Source organism: Ctenopharyngodon idella, chromosome 15 (genome assembly GCF_019924925.1).
Source record: "Ctenopharyngodon idella isolate HZGC_01 chromosome 15, HZGC01, whole genome shotgun sequence".
Classification (NCBI taxonomy): domain Eukaryota; kingdom Metazoa; phylum Chordata; class Actinopteri; order Cypriniformes; family Xenocyprididae; genus Ctenopharyngodon; species Ctenopharyngodon idella.
Genome location: NC_067234.1, coordinates 14,574,379 through 14,594,114, shown reverse-complemented (window position 1 = coordinate 14,594,114; position 19,736 = coordinate 14,574,379). Strand labels below are relative to the sequence as shown.

Here is a 19,736-nt window from a genome sequence, read left to right as displayed (position 1 = left end):
CATGATAAAAACAAAACAAAAATTAATAATTAATCCAAAGTTGAACATTTATGAGTAGGTTAAGACATCTTTATCTGAACATGTATTGTGTGACCGTTGACAGTAAGCCTACACATTGCTCAAACACAGCGCAAAAACAAAAGAATTATACTGTATATCGGTATATTTGACCTGCTGGCAGTTTTAGGTATGAAATGCCCTGTTTTTAAATCGGGTTTCATCTAAACAATTTTTAACAACAGGTGATTATAAATAGCACAATATTAGTAAAAGTCAATGACTGGGAGACTTGGATATTTTATTGAAAATCTGTTATGTAGGCTACATATGAAAAACAGCCATGGGTAAATTTTATCAAGTCAAGTATACTTAAGTGCAATTTTAAGTATATTTCTGAGAAGAACGTGACATAGATATGACATCTATGGATAGGCACGTTCGCTGGGCCTGGTGCCAATAAAAGCTTTTATTGTACTAACAAGGAAGTTTTTAGTTCTGAAACTTACAGGAAATTATTATAGTATGATGACCTCATATATCAAAAGCTCAAGGAAAAGTTGTGTAAAATTTATATCTAAAGGATATTTTAAAATGAACAAAGACATTTGCTTTACTGTTTCAACCCCCTCTCTCTTGCTACAAGGGCCATTTGGAAGGCTCAAAGGTGTTGATAGTGATCAAGCCCTGTAGGCCAAAATGTATATACATTGGGGGTCTATGAACTGTCACACCTTTAGCACAGTGAGGGAAGTTTTAATTTCCTGATTGGTCAGTTTGAATGTCTCATATTTGGGTTTCAGTCACATGGTCAAGGAAGGGATAAAAGAAGATTGTAACTGTTGCTCTGGGTCTTTTTATTCTCCGCTTCTTTTCTTGGGCACTCTCTGGCCCCTCTCTCTCTCTCTCTCTCTCTCCATCTCTCAGGTAACTTTTTACATACATGCTGGGTACGATTAATGGTATATGATTTTATCATCTCATACATCTCTTTTGTAATTATTTTAAGTGTAACCATAATCAGATATTGTCATTAAACTCTTTCTATTACAAATGATGTGCTAACTAGTTTTGATTTGGTATTAACTTTGAAGTGCTACCTACTGCAATACAATATTGTCACACTATAGCAACGCTCTCCTACATATTTTGCTATTGTGACTGCACTTATTTCCATCATTGGTATAAGTAGCAGTGGGTGGTAATAGACAAGAAATGTACAGTTTTCTACCATCTTGCTGATAACGTTTCTTTAGTCGCTCTGCAACCCTACAGCCTGAACCCCTGTAGGAGGTCCACCCTTACAGATGGTGCCGAAACCCGGGATCCCTTGCAGTGAGTTTTCTGAAATCTACTTTGATCGGTCGTCAGAATGAGGACATTTTTTCACAGTTGATCTTGTGAATGGATTAAAGCTGACCTTCTCACCAAGGAATGGGTAAGTCTGTTTTAATTGTTTAATGGTATGATATTCAGATCTCCTCAGGGATGGAAGGGAAAATTTCTGAAAAGAATGACGTATTGTTTGCTTTATGGAGCAAAAGATTTGAGCCTACCTTGTGCAAACTCAAGAAACAATATATTGGGATTAAATGTTCAGAAGATGAAATGCTCAAATGGTGGGACATAATTGGCAAACACCAAAAGAAATCAAAACGTGGTGAAATAATTGAGGCTTTAAACTTCATAAGTTGTGCATGGCTACGTGATGTGACAACACATCTATTTTCAAGTATAGATGCTAAATGTAAAGAAGTGCATTCTAAAAGTGCAGAGGCACAAAAGTCAGAGTTAAAGATTCAGGATCTTCAAACACAGCTAGATACATTACTAGCTGAACAGTTAGCCCTGACTGAAAAGTGTAAAAAACACAAAGAGACCATTGCAGATCTCAAGGCTAAGCTAAATGCTCAAAAGTCTCCCAACAGCGATGGGGCTAAAAAGCATGTTCACTTCTTAGATGAGGTGACTTGCTGTAATGAATCTGGAATGTTTTGTTCAGAGGCCACTGCTCAAGAAAATGTGCCTGTTTCAGTTCTTAAGGTGATGCAGCACCGGAATAGCGCAGAGTCCTGTACCAGAACGCATGGTGTACAAGCATTAGAGAGGCATGAAAATCCTCAAACTCCAGGAGAACACAGCAAACAACCCTGTGGCAAAGAGAACAGGTTTTGTAGTTCCTGTCAGAAAATAGGCCCTACAGAGAAAAAATGCTGGTCACTGGGTAGGGGTAGACCTCCACCTTATTTTCAGAAAAACAGGAAACCACATTCTAAGGGCAAAGATCAGTGCTCATTTGCAGGTAAAACTCTAAGTGAGTTAACTGCATTGTTTATGCAAGTCCTCCAGCTATTGACTTCACTTGCTAGTGGATTAGCAGCCCAATAGCAATGATCCTGTTTGTATTTTCAAATTTATAATTGTGCTAAACACATTGTGTGCATAGAACACACATTAAAGTTGTTTGTGATACTATATGTACACATAGATTAGCTGAGTTTATTCTTTAAAACACATGATTGCTTTACTGTAAGTGTTGTTTGAAACACTTAGGTTAAAGGTTGTAGATGTTATGCATTCTAGGCCATGTATCTTGTGTAAATTGGAATAATAAGTGTAGTACTGGAATTGTATTGCAATTTCTAGTTGCATGTGTGACTATGTTGAATTTGTTTGTCTCCTAAGTGGAAAACTCAGCTATTTTCCATATAGCTGGAGTAAAACCATGTACAGGAGCACAGAATTGCCATGTGGCTACAATGTGATTCACAATTGCATTAACCATGAAAATGCTTTCCTCACAACAGGATTTAGTAACTCTGAACTTTGCACTTCATCATGCTTCTTAACAAAAACATTGGTGTTGAAAGATTTTGAGCCAGATCACACCTCATACCCACATTCTCCTGCTGGCTCCCTGTTACAACAGCAGGACCAAATTTGCATCACGATTGTTAAACCCACCTTTGTTTGGAGCATGATTGCATTTACACATAGCCACAGTGAAATGCAGCCACATAGATTTGAACTTCACACACAGTCAAATCTACATATGCCTCACAAAATGTATGCATATAATATTATTAAGTCTTTACATATAGACTGTACTATAACTGTGAATTTCATCCAGTTATTGCTTGTTTTGTTTTTTCTTTGGATTTACTACATCACTTAGTTACCATTTGTCTCACCAAGTTAAATATCAAAATGTATGTTAGTATTTCTCATTCTACCTAAGCACAAAATTTGTATTGTCATTAATACAAATTAATTAATTAACATTAATACTCTGGCTTATTGCCAGAGACTATTTTAATCTGACCACATCAAACCTCTGACCAATGACAAATGCCATATGTATGCTTTTGCTGTTTGTTGTGCTATATGTTCTTTTAAATCACAGGATCCCTGCTGCCAAAGTTCAAATCCTGTGTCTCGTCTCAAAAGAGGGACAACTGAGTTCTACCATTATCAATGCCTGATTCTTGTGGAGGTGTGAAGTGTTCGATGGACGATTTGCATAACGGTGCAACACCATTCGATGGAGCCTTCCCATTGTGACGGTGGTGGCCCGTCCAAAATAATCTTTTAGTTTAAGTAAGTTAAATTCGGGCGCCAGATCGGTTGAATCCTATCACAAAAAGGTACAAAATATACCACCAGTTACATAAAATTAAGGAAAACACACCACTTTAAATCATAACATAACACTGGATGCAGATCAATAGAATATATTTGCAAAAATAGTAATCAGGGGAGAAAATCAGCATTTCTCACAACAAATCACAATTTTAAACTCAGAGAAAGAAAGAGAAAAAAAACAATATGAGAAAAATATAAATGATAAGGTCAGTCCAGGAATTCTGGTAATACCGGCAGTTTCACGTGTCCATTTCACTTAACATTAAGAAATGTACAGTTTTCTACCATCTTGCTGATAACGTTTCTTTAGTCGCTCGGCAACCCTACAGCCTGAACCCCTGTAGGAGGTCCACCCTTACAGTTGATTTCTCAATTCATGACTCCTTTAAAAGAAGTATACTAATAGCACACTTGAATAAACTTCTTTTTCGTAAGGGCATATAGTCACTGGCCAGCAGAAAAGTAAAAATGGTAGCACTTTACTTAAAGTGAAAATAAGATCAAAAACTTTCATATCATGGAGAGGTGTGTTATACAATGTTTGGCATAAATAAGTAGTGTTAGATTGGATGGAATCTCCACATCAGAAATATCAAATCCAGCCCCGGACGCCGGATCATGTCAAAAGATATCCGTTTGTGTGTGCAACCCAGCAAACCTGTCAACAGAAAGTCTTGTCTGGACTCTATTTACAGTCTTCTATCAGCCTGAGAGTCATAGTATACAGGCTTATATATTATAATGTAGTATACCCATACGAAAAATAAATATACTTCCAATTCATTTTATGAAGTATACTTAAGTAAAGTTTAAGTATATTTTTAAGTATAATTTATGTAGTAAGTATACTAATATCAATGCACTAGTAGTAAACTTGTGTACTATTGTGTACTACTAAGTGTACTATTTCGATACAGCTTGGGACTAAATTGGCCCATTTTTTAGTATATAAAAGTATACGTTTAAGTGTACTATTGGTGTAACATTATTAAAAGTTCACAACTACATTTCTCATTTGTACTGCATCTGTACTACGAGTAGTTTCTATTTTAATTTTAGTAATTTTTTTGTTTATGAAAGTACATTTTGAAGTATCTCTCAGTAAACTACTAGTTTAGTAGTATTATACTGCAAGTATACTTGCAAGTTTTCTTTAAGTGAACATAACATAACACTTATAATTTATTTATATATTATTTTTGCACTTTAAGTATGTTCCTATTTATGTATTAATTTTTTATACTTGAAATATACCTTTAACTATACTTTCCATGAACTCTTGCATTTAAAAAAAAAATTTAATTCAAGCTTTGTGCATCCTTTTTTTTATCAACACTTGAATGTGGGTAATTTTCATTTAAAAAAAGCAACAATTTAAACAAAAAGCTGAGAAAATCGCATTTTTGTCAAAGACTACGTCTGGATGGGATTCAGAATGATGATCAAAACACAGATGGAGTAGATCAAGTCCATCAACACCTCCTAAGCTTCACAGTTGTTTCCTCTTCATGGGTTCAACATTTCATTTAGTAAAGTCAGGCAGTTTTAAACTTATATGTTGTTTAATGTTTGATGATTATGTTATTTTACATTTGTGTAAGCAATCTTCTATCATTTGTTTCTGCTTCTTCTTCACCTGTGTTTTGATCCAGAAATTCTGTACTAGAAGATGCGTAATAGCGCCCCATATAACAGTGAAAACATGGATAGCTGGAAAATTCAGTCAGTGTTGGGGAAAGAGTAAAGTAGATCTGAAGTAAATTCCTATGTACACGACCAGTGGACTAGCCAACAAAAATTTAGATATAAGGAAAATATCGGTTTTCTTTATAAATCAATATTTTCAAACAATGTAAGTTAAAACTATGTGGAAAAGGGTATTTAATGGGCTACTCAATCAAAAGATTACACACAACTACAAGCCAAGTATACTTAGAAAACTTAACCATATTTTTAAGTATATCGAGTACATGTACAGTATAGTCCAAATATTTAGACCTTTCTGTCAGTACATGTCAAGTATACTTAAGTGCAATTTTAAGTATATTTCTAAGAAGAACGTGACATAGATATGACATCTATGGATAGGCACGTTCAGGATCAGTCGTTCGCTGGGTCTGGTGTCAATAAAAGCTTTTATTGTACTAACAAGGAAGTTTTTCGTTCTGAAACTTACAGGAAATTATTATAGTACAATGACCTCTTATATATCAAAAGCTCAAGGAAAAGTTGATTTCTCAATTCATGACCTCTTTAAAAGAAGTATACCAATAGCACACTTGAATAAACGTCTTTTTCGTAAGGAATATAGTCACTGGCCAGTAGAAAAGTAAAAATGGTAGCACTTTACTTAAAGTGAAAATAAGATCAAAAACTTTCATATCATGGAGAGGTGTGTTATAAAATGTTTGGCATAAATAAATATAGTGTTAGATTGGATGGAATCTCCATGTCAGAAATATCAAATCCAGCCCCGGACACCGGATCCTGTCAAAAGATATCCGTTTGTGTGTGCAACCCAGCAAACCTGTCAACAAAAAGTCTTGTCTGGATTCTATTCACAGTCTTCTATCAGCCTGTTTCATGACATATGGAATTAATGTTCTACTCAAAATGACCCATTTATTATAAGTGGTAACAAACAGTGGATTTTTGAATAAATGGGTCCTTTTGAGTGTCACCGTCACTGTTGTGTGTTGTGTACCATGTATTGAGGTGTCTGTGTTCAGTTGGGTACCTCATTACCTATATTCTGTAGATATGTTTGTCTTATAAAGTGTAACACAAAGTCTACTGTGTTGTTTACTTAACTGTTTTAAGTAAACCATACACTTTAAAAGCATGTCTTATTTCAGTGCTACATTGTTTGAGTAAAATTTACAAAGAGTGAGTAAAATGTTCTTGAAACAGAGTATTGCAAAGTAAACTTCAAATGAGCAAGTAAATTGAGTAACGTTAAATTTACTTATTCTCTTTGTTAATTTTATTTAACTTAGTAAATTCCTTACATGTGAAATTTACTTTAAAATATAAGTGCAAAAACTTCAAAGAAAAATTAAGAAAATTTTACTTATTGTTTTTTTTCAGTGAAGAAGACCTTGAACACTGATACACTCGCATACAAACAGGAACTCAAGACGCACATACATTTGAACATTTGATCTCTCTTAATTGTTACTATAATTCTTAATATGCCATATATGTTAAAGTTTGATCTTTGAGTATGATTGGTTGCCCTGGACATCCTGGATTTTATTGCCTGATCTTGTGTGTATAAATATGACACATCTTCCTTCAAAAAATATGCGAATGTTATGGTACACAAACTCCGTGTCGGCTTGATCATTCTCCCTAGATATCTCGCACTGCTGCTGCTGCCACACATCACAGGGGTTGAGGCGCTTGTTTTAAACTAATGACTGATAGCATTCAGGATTCAGATAGTCTACCTGAAAATTATTCTAACATTAATTATTCTTAGCCTGTACACACTATTATAAAAGCACAGCTGTTTCTGGAACTTCACAAAATTTTCCTCTGAGATTCTGAAGGCAACAGTTTGAAATCCAAGGTGAGTTTTTGGAATAAAGACCTACTGAATACATTTTCTACCTAAAGTATTTTTGTTCTTTGTCTTTTACTGCATTGGAGAATCCCCAGTGTGCAGCATATGAGTGCATTCAGACATCTAACTTTACCTGCTTATTCATTTCAGGTTCATCATGGCAATGCTGAGAAGTTTTCTGCTTCTTTTCACGATCTTCTCCATGGAGAATGCAGGAGGTAACCAAGACATTTATTTGTAAAAACCCTTGCTATTTAAAAACATTTTGGAAATGTACAACATTCCATTGACTAATATTTGCATGATTAATGAAGGGTTTACAGTACACAGCACATAATCACACAAACATAAAATAAGCTACATAAATAAAAATAAAAACATTCTTTGCTGTGATTATTACAAGAACCTTAACATTTATGTACTGCATGCAGCTGATTTAGCCAAAACATGCCCCGTTGGATGGACAAATTTTGGACTCCGATGCTACAAGTACATCTCTCAGCCGGCTAACTGGATCACAGCAGAGGTAATGTGTTATTTGATTTGGTCACACTTTATATTAGGTGTCTTTAACCATAGATAGACAGATCTAAATGTTTAAATGTTAGTACATATTGGTTATAGACACTTAATATAAAGGGAATGGTGAGTTTTTTTATAGTAAAACTTTCTTTTCTGCAAATAAATAATAAATAAAACTGATACTGAGCAAATAAATCAATCAAAGCAGACTTTGTTTGCAAATGTCTAAAATGTTTAAAAAGTCTTATGCTTTATGCAAAACTTATGCTTTTTACTAAACAAATTAGATTTTGTATTGACAATAAAAAAATCTCTCTCTTTAGAGAAACTGTCAAAGTCTTGATGCGAATCTCGCATCTGTGCGTAATAAACTGGAAAAAAATTTCCTGCTGAGTCTGTTGCCTACTTCCACTCATTCTTGGCTTGGTGCTCATGATGCTGTACAAGTAAGTTTAACTGTGCCCTAAAGAGATCTATTTGTTTGTCTGAACTGAAATTTCTGTTTTAAACAGTAAAGGCAAAGTTTCCAATGAAGATGGTTTGACTTAACTAGAACTTTATTAGATCTTTCTGAAGTCTGACTACAGTAGCGAACTCTTTGTATTCACTCTCTTCACTCTTTAGGAAGGACATTGGTTGTGGAGTGATGGAACTACATTTTTATATACCAACTGGTGCCCTGGAGAACCTAACAATTACCGATCCGAACACTGTTTGGAGATCAGCACCTCCTGTAAGAATGCAATCTGTTTTTTGAATACTTTCAGTTATAATTTACAATACTATAATTTCTTATCATACAGTAACATGAAATGACTCATTTGGTTTTTTGCCTTAAGTTGAACATTTTATTTTATTTTTATTCTAACACCACTATGATGATCAGAGTAACTTATTTCATTATTCCACCCTACAGCTAACCCTTGCTGGAATGATGCACCCTGTTCAATCTTAAAGAGCTCTTTATGTGTTAAGGACCTGTGAGATCATTTGCAGTCATCCTGCTCCACAGTTACTTTGATTGAACTACATTTACTTTTTCTGATCTTATCTTTACAAAAATGTTATTCTGAAATAAAACCTCTTCTAAACTTTAATCTCTTCTCAATATCTTGAAACACTCCTCAAATTAATAAAACCATTGATAAGGTAAATCATGTGCATTGTGGACAATCAAATTCATTTATATAAAAGTATAAGTGTATTGTGTAGTACGGTTTGAGGTTATTAGAATGACATTAATTGATGTCATCATCAGGGGAGGGGTTTAAGCTGCACACAGCTGTGTGTAAAATTTAGATGTGTATATGTCAAAACACATCAGCGTGTTAAAACTTTACATGCATGTTCATAGGCCTAAATGAGAAAAAGTCACAAAATTTCAAGAAAAAAAAACATAGGTTAACTGATGTTTCTGACAACTCAAATATCAAAACGGGTCAGATTGACCCGCAACAGTACACAAGGGTTAATACGCACATTTAACACTATAGAAATGACCAGCCAAAATCTATTTCTTGAGTTTATGATGTTCTTACTGTAGGACAACAGTCAAACAGGAAGCAAAGATAGGTCATTCCGTGTCAAATCAACCAAATTTCAGACACTTCCCAGGCTCAAATGTTTGATTTTGTTAATTTTTTTTTTTTTTCTGTAGAAAGACAAACATAAATAGTGATGAAAGCCAAAATATTAAATGTCACAGATGTATATTTACTGAGTAATCCACTATTTTGTAGAGGAGGTCAAAATGACAATTTTCACCTGAGATTTGGAGCCGATTTACAGGGGTGTAAAAATGACTTTAGAAAGATGGCAGCATCATTATTTTATTTGTACACATAGACTGGTAAGTCTATTAGTAAACTCTTTTGACTTATTGTTTCATTGTATGCGGTGACAGTTAAAAAATGGCAAAAAGCACTTCTTGTGTTTTTTGCCTCAAGTTTGCATGCCTGGAACTCAAGAAGTATTAAAGATATCTTAATATCCTTTTATATTATGGTTCTTAACAAACTTTCCTTTTGGTATTGTCGTGGAAATTCTCAATACGAATCTGACTTCACCACGGACAATTTAAGCAACTCCTAGTTGTTAATGTAATACTACAGTATCTCAGGGTAATTCACTGAATTCCTGAATACTTACAATACAATCTAATACTTCCCCGAAGTATGGTGACGGAGTCCCATCAAGAAGCTACTTTCACTGCCTCAATCACACTTTAGCTGTTACTTTTGTTGTCTTTTGAGCGTAGGATCTTTAGTATTCCTTAGCTGCGCAGCATATACCTGACACAACTTCCAAGTTGCTCTTTGCAGAAATGAAGTTTTATTTACGGCCGGGAGATCACTGGTCACAACAACCGAGTGAGTCTCAATGAATAGAAAGATACAAGCACATTTAAGTCTTACAGTTGAGTAAAAATCAATGTCTTCTTCACTGTGATTTGTTCTGGTGATTGGTTCGTAATGATCTAAGCTAATCATATGACTGTTAGTTCTCTTGTGTTAAGCACTTTTTGGGTACATGGTCATTGACCTGAGCATCCTTTGTTTGCATTTTCTGTACATTTCATGTTGACATAAACTATATTTCTATCACAGTATCTTCATTTTAAAGGGCCTCAATGGTTCAATCTCAGAGATATGGACATGTTAATGTGGCTCCTTTAGTAAATTGGTAATTTGTACACACTTTCAGTGGTCAAAAACCAAATGTGGGTCACTTTGCATACAACTGATACCTTTTTTTTTTCTAAAGAGGAATATCTGAAGAACAAATAATGTTGAAACTAGAAATGTATCTCTTTTTTTTTCTATCAGCTCAATTGCAGGGCATACCTGTCTAAGTGCCATAAATATTCTTTTTCCAACGTAGTGGGCTTGTAACTCTAAAAGTATTCAAAATATCTTAATATCCTTCTAGATTCTCATTCTTATACATAAAATAAACTTAAATAAACTTTTAATTGTGTACTTTTTATTTTGACCCCCCTCTACAAAGTAGTGGATTACTCAGTAAATATACATCTGTGACATTTAATATTTTGGCTTTCATCACTATTTATGTTTGTCTTACTACAGAAAAAAATATTAACAAATTCAAAAATTTGAGCCGGGGACCTTTGGTTGATTTGACACGGAATGACCCAGATGACATTTACAATAGCTGAAAGGGTAAAGAATATCCAAGGGGGGACAAAAGATGAGAAAAATTAGAGAACAATAAAGGAAATTTTCATATAAGAAGCCATCTCCAGAATGATAGTGAAGTCATACAGATGTTTGACATACAGTATATGGCAGAAAATGTAAAATGCTTGTAAAATGATTGTGTCCTGCCTACCTTTGGGTTTCTCAACATGACTCTGCACTTGGATTTTCATTTCTGTCCAACCAATGAGATTCTCACTGACACATTCAATGAAAATGGAACAAAAAATAACCCCATAAGGATAGGTGGTGTAGCACAAGTATTGTGCAACAACAGACATCTCGCTGCACGTAGTGATGAGCTGCTGAAACTGGAGACATCTAGATCAAGAAAAACAGCACCAATCTGATCACAATTAAAACTGCTGTCACATCAGGTTATACGAGCTCTTCAAATATCGGGTAAGTGATCATTTATTTCAATATCATTTTATCATCATGTCTTTTTTTCTTTGCTATGAATGATTTTACACCAATTTCTCAAAAATGTTATTACCAAAATACAAATTTTCTCATTTTCTTCAGCTGTATGTCAAATAAAAATAGCCCTCAACATACTTTTATTATTGTCATAATATTTGTGCTAAATATAACCAGACCTGGTTTCCAGCGACTGTGCTCGTTTCATCACATTAGTCTGAGATGCTGCAAACGCTGCTGTTCATCTTGACTGTCGTCAGAATGAAAAACTGTGAGATTTCACGTGAGTGCTAACTTTTATATTATTTCTTGCTTTAAATTTGACTGCTCCAGTTCAGCCAGTTGTTTTAGTTTTATTTTTTTTTTATTTATTTTTTTCTACTATGATCAAAGTTACATAAGTTACTAAAAATACAACATTGTACATTTTGAAGTAGGCAAAATGAGATCGAGTGAGCAGAAGCTGCATGTTTTCCTTTAGTGTAGTGTACAAAACTAGTGTCTGGATATTTTGGGTTGTTTTAGACATTTCTCATAAAAGTGAGTTTTGAGCTCTGGATGACAATGTTAGATAAAAACTATGTATAGGGCCTATGCATTTCCGTAAAACTTTGCTGATATAAACTTAAGTCCACAGTCTTTCTGATACGGAAGCCCTGAACCGCATGGTGAAAAAAAAAAAAAAAAAAAAAAAAAAAAAATTGGTGGGGAGGGAAAAAAAATAAAAACTTATCTCGTTATTTCAACATATTAAGTCGTTAAGTCATTATTTCAACATAATAAGTCGTTATTACGACATAATATCTCGTTATTTCAAGATATTAAGTCGTTATTTCAACATAATATCTCGTTATTTCAAGATATTAAGTCGTTATTTCAAGATATTAAGTCGTTATTACGACATAATATCTCGTTTCAAGATATTAAGTCGTTATTTCAAGATATTAAGTCGTTATTACGACATAATATCTCGTTATTTCAACATAATATCTCGTTATTTCAAGATATTAAGTCGTTATTTCAACGTAAGTCGTTATTACGACATAATATATCGTTATTGTATATCAAGTATGATAAAGGGCGCCTTTTGCCGAGTTTGCTCTTCTCTATTTTCACATCATATATCAGAAAGGCATTTATTTAAAAAAAAAATGAAAATAATGTTCTAAAAGTGGAAATAACCTGCCTAACGAGTGTTTAATAACATTTATTGGGCAGGTTTAGCAGCATGTTCTCTTTCGATATTAGCCACTACCCTGATAGCACACGTACATCTCGGAGACGTCTATTTGAGGTGTGTGTTTATGTCTGGAAGACGTATTTTTTAGAGCGTTTGCTCATCTGCAATACGTCTATAGGACGTTTCCTGTCAGATGTCAAATAGACGTTTAGAAGATGTCTTTAAGATGTTTATGATTTAGAATGTATCTAAAACTGACATCTTAAAGATGTCTATCAGATGTTTGTAAACAGCAGATGTTTTCCAGATGAAGTGATCTTTAACAGACATCTTGCAGATGTATGTGTGCTATCTGGGTAGAGGGCAGAATAAGACAGGGAATCAATTAAAGAATGCAATAGTTATGTTGACCTACTGTTACAAGTTGGTGCTCCAAAATCCCAGAGGGTTATCATTGGAATTTGCATTCATTCCAGGCTAACATTGAGGTTAAATTTATTAGCCAATAGCCCATAGTAAATAAAACAATTTACAGTGCAAATAGCTGTATATCAGGGGTGTCAAACTTACGGCCCGTTGTCCAATCTGATTTGAACTATAATAAAACATAGAGATGCTCTAGTCCAGGGGCCAAAAACCTTTTTAAGCGTTTTTTATTCCGGGTTTGCAAACAAACTGCTTTGTAATAATTTCCCAAAATTTCATTTGTGTATTTACGAAGTCTGTAAACAAGACTTTAACACAGGCACACGCTGAACACGGACACAAAGAGGAGAACAGACGCGCCAGCAGACAAAAAACTGCACCATGCACAAGCTCACTGTTCACGAAATATAGGAAGAATAATATAAATATTACAGTGTGATTGATATGAATGTATCTCTGAAGGGAACTGTCTTCAGAAAAGTTTTGATGGCTTTTCCTCTTATCTCCATATAAAGTAGTAGTATTAGCCTGTATTTATCGAAAAGCACTGCTGTGTGTATAGCGGTAACCATGGAAACGCTGTATCACTGCTGTTCCATTTTCATTCAGTCCGTCTGCTGATTTTGTTTTGTTATGTAGCATAATTTCACAAAGCTAAAGTCAGACCAGACCTAGTTTTTGCTGTTAATCTTGAAATTATTCAATAATTTAAATTAAAAACAACTGCTCATGCTCATTTGCATAACATCTTTGTTGGGATTATGATAAAAATGCAGTGTGTTTGCCTCTAATATCAAAGAGCTATACATATTTTTTTTGTTTAATATGGTGACCGGGAGGGGACATGTTCGGTTCACTTAGTTTTGTCGTGGCCACGACATATAAACTCGTGGGAACGTGATAATATGTCAAGATATTAATTCGTGGGAATGTGATAACAAAGTCCCTTTAAGACAAGTCATTTCAATCGGCGACCATCTTTGAAACGCCTCTCGGGCATCCTGGGCATCATGCAGCTCCTATCTCTTTGAATGGGGAAACATCAAATTCTCCAAAGCTGTTTGCCAAGCTTTCGATTAAATTTCATATTTGAAATCACCAATGAAATCTGACAACAACTGTCTCATAAATTTTGTTTCTAAATGCTCGAATCATGACAAAAAAACAGTATTTAGGCTGGATCAAGCTAATGCGCATGCGCAGACCTAAATGCGCGTCTCTTTTGCCTCATTTCTGAGGCACGCGTCTGACTGTTTCTATAGAAACCGGTGCTTCTAACGGCCGCTGCAGTGACGCGATGACTTTACAGGTCGGCGATTGGCTCTTATTTTGAAGGCGGGACTTATTCCGCCATATTGTGCGTTACACTTTCTCCCATTCAAAACAATACGAGTGACATGTCTTGTGTTATTCTATAGTCTTTGGTGATAATAAGTCGTGGCCACGAGATCGTTTTGTCGAGGTAACGACATCCTTATGTCGTGGCCACGCGATGTAAAGTCGTGGCCTCGAGATCATATGGTGAGGGAACGATATATTTTTCTCGTGGCCACGACTTCATTATATTGAGGGAACGACATCTATTTCTCATGGCCACGAGTTAAATGTGTAAACAACCTGCGCTACCATAGCAACCTGGAATTACGTTGAAATAACGACTTAATATCTTGAAATAACGAGATATTATGTCGTAATAACGACTTATTATGTTGAAATAACGACTTAATATCTCGAAATAATGACTTAATATGTTGAAATAACGAGATAAGTTTTAATTTTTTTTCCCTCCCCACCATTTTTTTTTTTCACCATGCGGTTCAGGGCTTCCGTATTCTGATATCTTGCTTTGATTTTGTTTTTTCATTTTAGACCCTGATGAACCGACTAACTTCTCCATCAGAGTACAAGACAACTTCACTGAAGAGGCCGGTTTGTGCATCAGAGTGTTCTGTTCTTTCACTGTCCCTCAAAGTGTCTCAAAACCCATTAGGAGAACCTGGTTCAAAGGAGATCCACAAAAACCATCTGTTGAAGTTCCTTGTGTTAACATACTTGATATATATTTGGGCAATGAGATAGAGTGCAGCTTTATGCTAAACAACTTGGTTCAGGGCGAATCTGATGGTGAATACAGACTGAAACTGGAGTGGGGACAAGGGAAAGTGCATATCTTTTCTCAGACAGTGAATATTACTGTAAAAGGTTGGTTGTGTGTTTGTATGTATGCATTTTTAACAGAGAAAGCATACAGATTCAGATTAGTTTATAGCATTTCTGATTCCAATAAATAATTGTGTTTTAGAGCTCACCCAGAAACCAACTATAAACGTCCCACAGCTCACAGCAGGAGAGAAGGCCGAGATATCCTGCAAAGTTCCAGGGGATTGCACGAATCCATCGGTAGATATTGTTTGGACAGGGATTAAACCTGATGAAACTAGACGTGGAGCTCATGCAGTGATTGGCAGGGTACAGCAGTATTCAGTAATGACTTTCCATCCTGAGCCTGAACATCACAATACTAAGCTCACCTGCACAGTCATTTATCAAAAAAGCATACAGACTGAAAGTACTGTGATCCTTGAAGTAAGACGTATGTATTATTTCACCCATAACACATTATAAATTCAAATTTTACGTAAATTGATGAAGACCATCTTTTTAATTAACTTATAATTTTTCTTCAGATGCTCCTAAAATCCTGAATAGCTCTCGTTGTTTGGTGTGGGGTGATGAATTGACCTGCATGTGTGTCAGCAGTGGTGTGCCGTTACCCCAGATATACTGGTCGATTCTGGATGGTGAATATTACAGTGTCTTTTCAGCAGAGAACACCATCAGTATCATCACCGTCTCCATTGCTAGTTTCAGGAACATCAACGCTACTGTTGAATGTGTCAGTGAGAATCTCGTTGGTTGGACAGAAATGAAAATCCAAGTGCACAATCATGCTGAGAAACCCAAAGGTAGGACACAATCATGTGTTTTAGCATTTTACATTTTCTGCCATAGTGCCCATATGTCAAACATCTGTATGAATTCACTATCATTCTGGAGATGGATTCTTATATGAAAATGTCCTTTATTCTGCTCTAATTTTTCTCATCTTTTAGTAAGTTGGAGTTTGTCCACCTCTTGGATATTCTTTACCCTTTCAGCTGTTGTAAATGTCATCTTTGCTTCCTGTTTGACTGTCGTCCTACGGTAAGAACTTCATAAACTCAAGATGTTGGCTGGCCATTTCTATAGCATTAAATGTTTGTATTAGTCACTAATGCCACACATTCTACCATTACCATTTTGACAGGAGAGAAACACAAAAGCAACCAAATGATGACAACCATGTCTACATGACTTCAATGAAGAGAGAGGAATCTGTGTATGAGACAATTAAAATGTCTTCAGAGAGATCTTAGTGCTTTGATCGACACATTACAGCTTAGGCTAAATGAAGGTTTTGTTGAGATTATATGTCAAGTGGCTTTTCTTACACATCAGCATAAAGTGGAACAGTTAGCATGCTTATTAGCACATGCTAATGTCCTAAAACTCCAAACTGAACAACAGTTGTTTTTAATATGTGTGTCTTTTATACTTCATGCCAGAAAAATGAAAAAATGCTTTTTCACACTCTGTGTATTATTATCAGTGTTTTAGAAGAGGTTTGTAATCCTTATGTTAATATATTTTAATAAAATAAAAACTGTGATTGTAGTCAAAGGTCTTACATTTTCTTTTGATTGTTTCAATACAGCAAAAAATGATCTTTAAGATAAAAAGTTTGAGACAAAACTCAAACTGTAAAAGAGTATTTTGGCTGATTCTCTCAGGTCTACTTTCAAATTTCCTCTTTGAATCTGTTCGTCAGATCACTTTTCGCAATGTTGGAGAGTAATATAAAGATGTCCCATGATCTTAATCAAAAGGGTGTTTTTCAATCTGAGATAAATGCAAATGTTAAAAACAAACCAATTTCATTTTTAGATCCTATTAATGTTAAAATACTTTCTTTAGTCTCATAATATGCAGAGTCAACTACAAAAAAGTCATTTGTGAGTTGATTTCTGCAAATAGATGTAACAAACAGTGACTGCGCATGCAAAACGTTTGTTTTCAGCCCGACACAGCAACTTTGGCTCAACTAAACGCTTGCGTTTAAGGAGGGACTATTAGTTTTGCAGGCAAATAGAAGGCAAGGAGAGTATTCAGAGAAAGCTGTCTGAAAAAAACAGTCTAGATCTTGGCATGTGTAAAGAAAAAAAAAAAAAAAAAAAGAATTTATAAGTGATTTTCCCCCCCTAAACTTTGCTCTATAAAAATATTTATATTTGTCAGGTAGCTGTGAAAAATCTTCAGTTATCCCTCCGGAAGACCCGTTTAGATTTGCTCTGATGGACAACAAAGTTGAGTTAGCCCTGGTTCCAGGAAGATTTGTCTGCAAAGGTCAGGCACTTGCACACATAGACATAAAAGGGGGCTTGAGCGCCTGCCCTTTTTCTTCCACGAGAGAAAGTGCTTTTTACTTCTTTCTCTTTTTAAAATAAATAAATATATATTCCTGTTTGCGCACAGCTTCCCTGTCAAAAAAATATATTTACTGAATAAAACAATACTATATATCAGGTCCAGGTTGGCTTTGTCAAGTTCAGATGCCTTCCCTCTACGACACGTCATTCATTCCCGCACGCACGCGCGCCCCGCCCCACCTCGTGTTTGCTGCTGGCTGACAACTTCTGACAACTATGCCCGGGAAAAGACAACAGCTGTCTGGCAATGAGAAGCAAAAAAGAAAAAGCCCTAGATGAATCTCGTGCATCTTTTTCAGGTAGCTTATGTACGTTTACAAACATATGAAATTTTTGGCTATTTAAGGGTGAGATTATTTCTATACGTTTAACGCCACGTTAATAATTTGACCACAGCAACGCATATGCTTGATTTGATACTAATGCAATTTATGTCATAATATAATTTCAATTACTTTAATGTCCTATGCATTGTGTTTTGAACCATGGTAAAGATATCTGTAGGGCTGTCAATACCGGAATACCGGAATGGATGCGAAACCATGAAACGCACTATAGAGTAACTCAGGGATGACGTGTTTTTGTAGGCCAACCCTGGAAGTTAGCGACACACAGGTTCCCTTGATCGAAACCCTGTGCATTTTTCCCATAGACTTTTGGAAAATCGCAAAAAATAAGCTCTGTGTTTAACAAAGGCCTTTTATTATTTTTTTTAAATAAATAATTATGAGAAGTGCCCTTTTTTCCCACTTGAGCCCCTGCCCCCCAAAATGTCTGTGCACATCCCTGGCAAGGGTACTGTTTAAAGGGTTAGTTCAACCAAAAATGAAAATTCTGTCATTAACCACTTACACCCTGAAGGCGTTTTTTATGGATTTCATGTCTAAGTGGCACACTTAAAAGTAATGGCTTATAACTCTACAAAAAAACAAGATATAAACAAGTGCATGGTCTCATTTGATAGAAAACCTTTCAAATTTTGAAAAAAATAGATTTGTATCATGTTTGGAGGTTCTTATGTTACATCACTGCTGAGAAAACATCTTGGTTATGTATGTAGTGACCGACGAATTTGGATATCGCTAGAGAGCCCTATCAGCTTCGAGTAAACTACAACAGGCCAATGGAATTGGCGTGCGATATTTGCATAATGCGCACCACCCCCGCCAGGTGGTATAAATAGGGAAGCAGGTGCAATGGCACTCTGTTTTTAGCTGAGGAGACAACCTAGGTCTGCACTGCAGTGAGGGCACAGGAACTGTGGCGACGGGACGTACATCTCCGTTCCCTCCTTCAGGGAACGAGGGTTACATACGTAACCGAGACATTCCCTTTTAGTTGGTCACGTTCGACGTACATCAGTAGTGACTGACGAATTGGGATCCCAAATAAAACGCCACAGTTACAGACCCCTTCCAGCGCCCAAAGCAAGCTCTAGCCACCTGGCGCACCAGGGGGGGCGGAGAAGGGGGCAAGCTTACACTGAGAGAGTCTACTGCTGTTCCGCAAGACCCACTACAGTAAGACTTAGACAACACTGGGGAAGCGAACCCGTAGGGGACGCTGTGGAGGCCACAACCTACCCTGCAGGGGAGGAATTTACGTGGAGATACACATATGGACTGGCCGTGGGCAGTATGCATATGGAGTCCCTGGGATGGCTCCAGCCTAGAGATAGGGGGAGACTCATCTGACAGGTGACAGCAGAGCTGGATCTGCTAAGGGAAAGACACGGGCTCACCGTGGGGAGTTGACTATGGACAATACACATATGGGACCACTCACATGGAGGGGTCACGACATATGGCACCCAGCCAAACATCAACGTCGGTGACGGACGTTTGGCCTGGAACTCGTCAGGGTTCGCCAAGCGGGGAACTCTACTGGAGTAATGAATGCACATATCCGGCCCAGGGGGCGGGAATGGCATTGCAAGCCAACACTAGAATGGGTTCTCCGCATTTACCGGCTACTGGAAGTGAGTACACGGGAAGATACCGGTTCCACACGAAGGCTATAAAATCTAGTGAACGTGTTGGGTGTCGCCCAGCCCGCAGCTCTACAGATATCTGTCAGCGAGGCGCCGTGCGCCAGCGCCCAGGTTCAATACCTGATCTCTGAAGGGAGTGGTAGGAACCTTGGGCACATATCCAGGCCGGGGTCTCAAGATAAAGTGAGAGTCAGCAGGCCCGAATTCCAGGCACGATTTGTCGACCGAAAATGCGTGCAGGTCCCCTACCCTC

The 19,736-nt window shown here is 36.4% G+C and overlaps 2 protein-coding genes across 3 annotated transcripts in view; both read left to right on the top strand.

The window, feature by feature from the left end:
- Nucleotides 1–5,656: 5,656 nt before the first annotated feature.
- The window catches only part of LOC127495706 (galactose-specific lectin nattectin-like), a 33,093-nt gene continuing 19,013 nt past the window's right edge, over nt 5,657–19,736 (top strand). Inside the window, exons 1-5 of one of the 2 annotated variants that reach the window (XR_007925168.1) lie at nt 7,371–7,422; nt 7,636–7,730; nt 8,050–8,172; nt 8,351–8,459; nt 8,643–8,883. Coding sequence is in view for 1 of the 2 variants with exons in the window: in XM_051862693.1 (XP_051718653.1) it covers nt 7,362–7,422; nt 7,636–7,730 (156 nt within the window). In the remaining variant the exon portion in view is untranslated. Of the gene's footprint in view, nt 7,211–7,354; nt 7,423–7,635; nt 7,731–8,049; nt 8,173–8,350; nt 8,460–8,642; nt 8,884–19,736 lie in introns of those variants that run through there. The other variant, XM_051862693.1, reaches the window with a different exon arrangement.
- On the top strand, nt 11,197–16,671 carry LOC127495696 (sialic acid-binding Ig-like lectin 5). Its single transcript, XM_051862682.1, has 7 exons — nt 11,197–11,343; nt 11,539–11,644; nt 14,837–15,169; nt 15,270–15,560; nt 15,655–15,933; nt 16,081–16,171; nt 16,275–16,671. Exons 2-7 carry the CDS (start codon nt 11,584–11,586, stop codon nt 16,381–16,383), a joined length of 1,164 nt encoding a protein of 387 aa, XP_051718642.1. The 5' UTR covers nt 11,197–11,343; nt 11,539–11,583; the 3' UTR covers nt 16,384–16,671.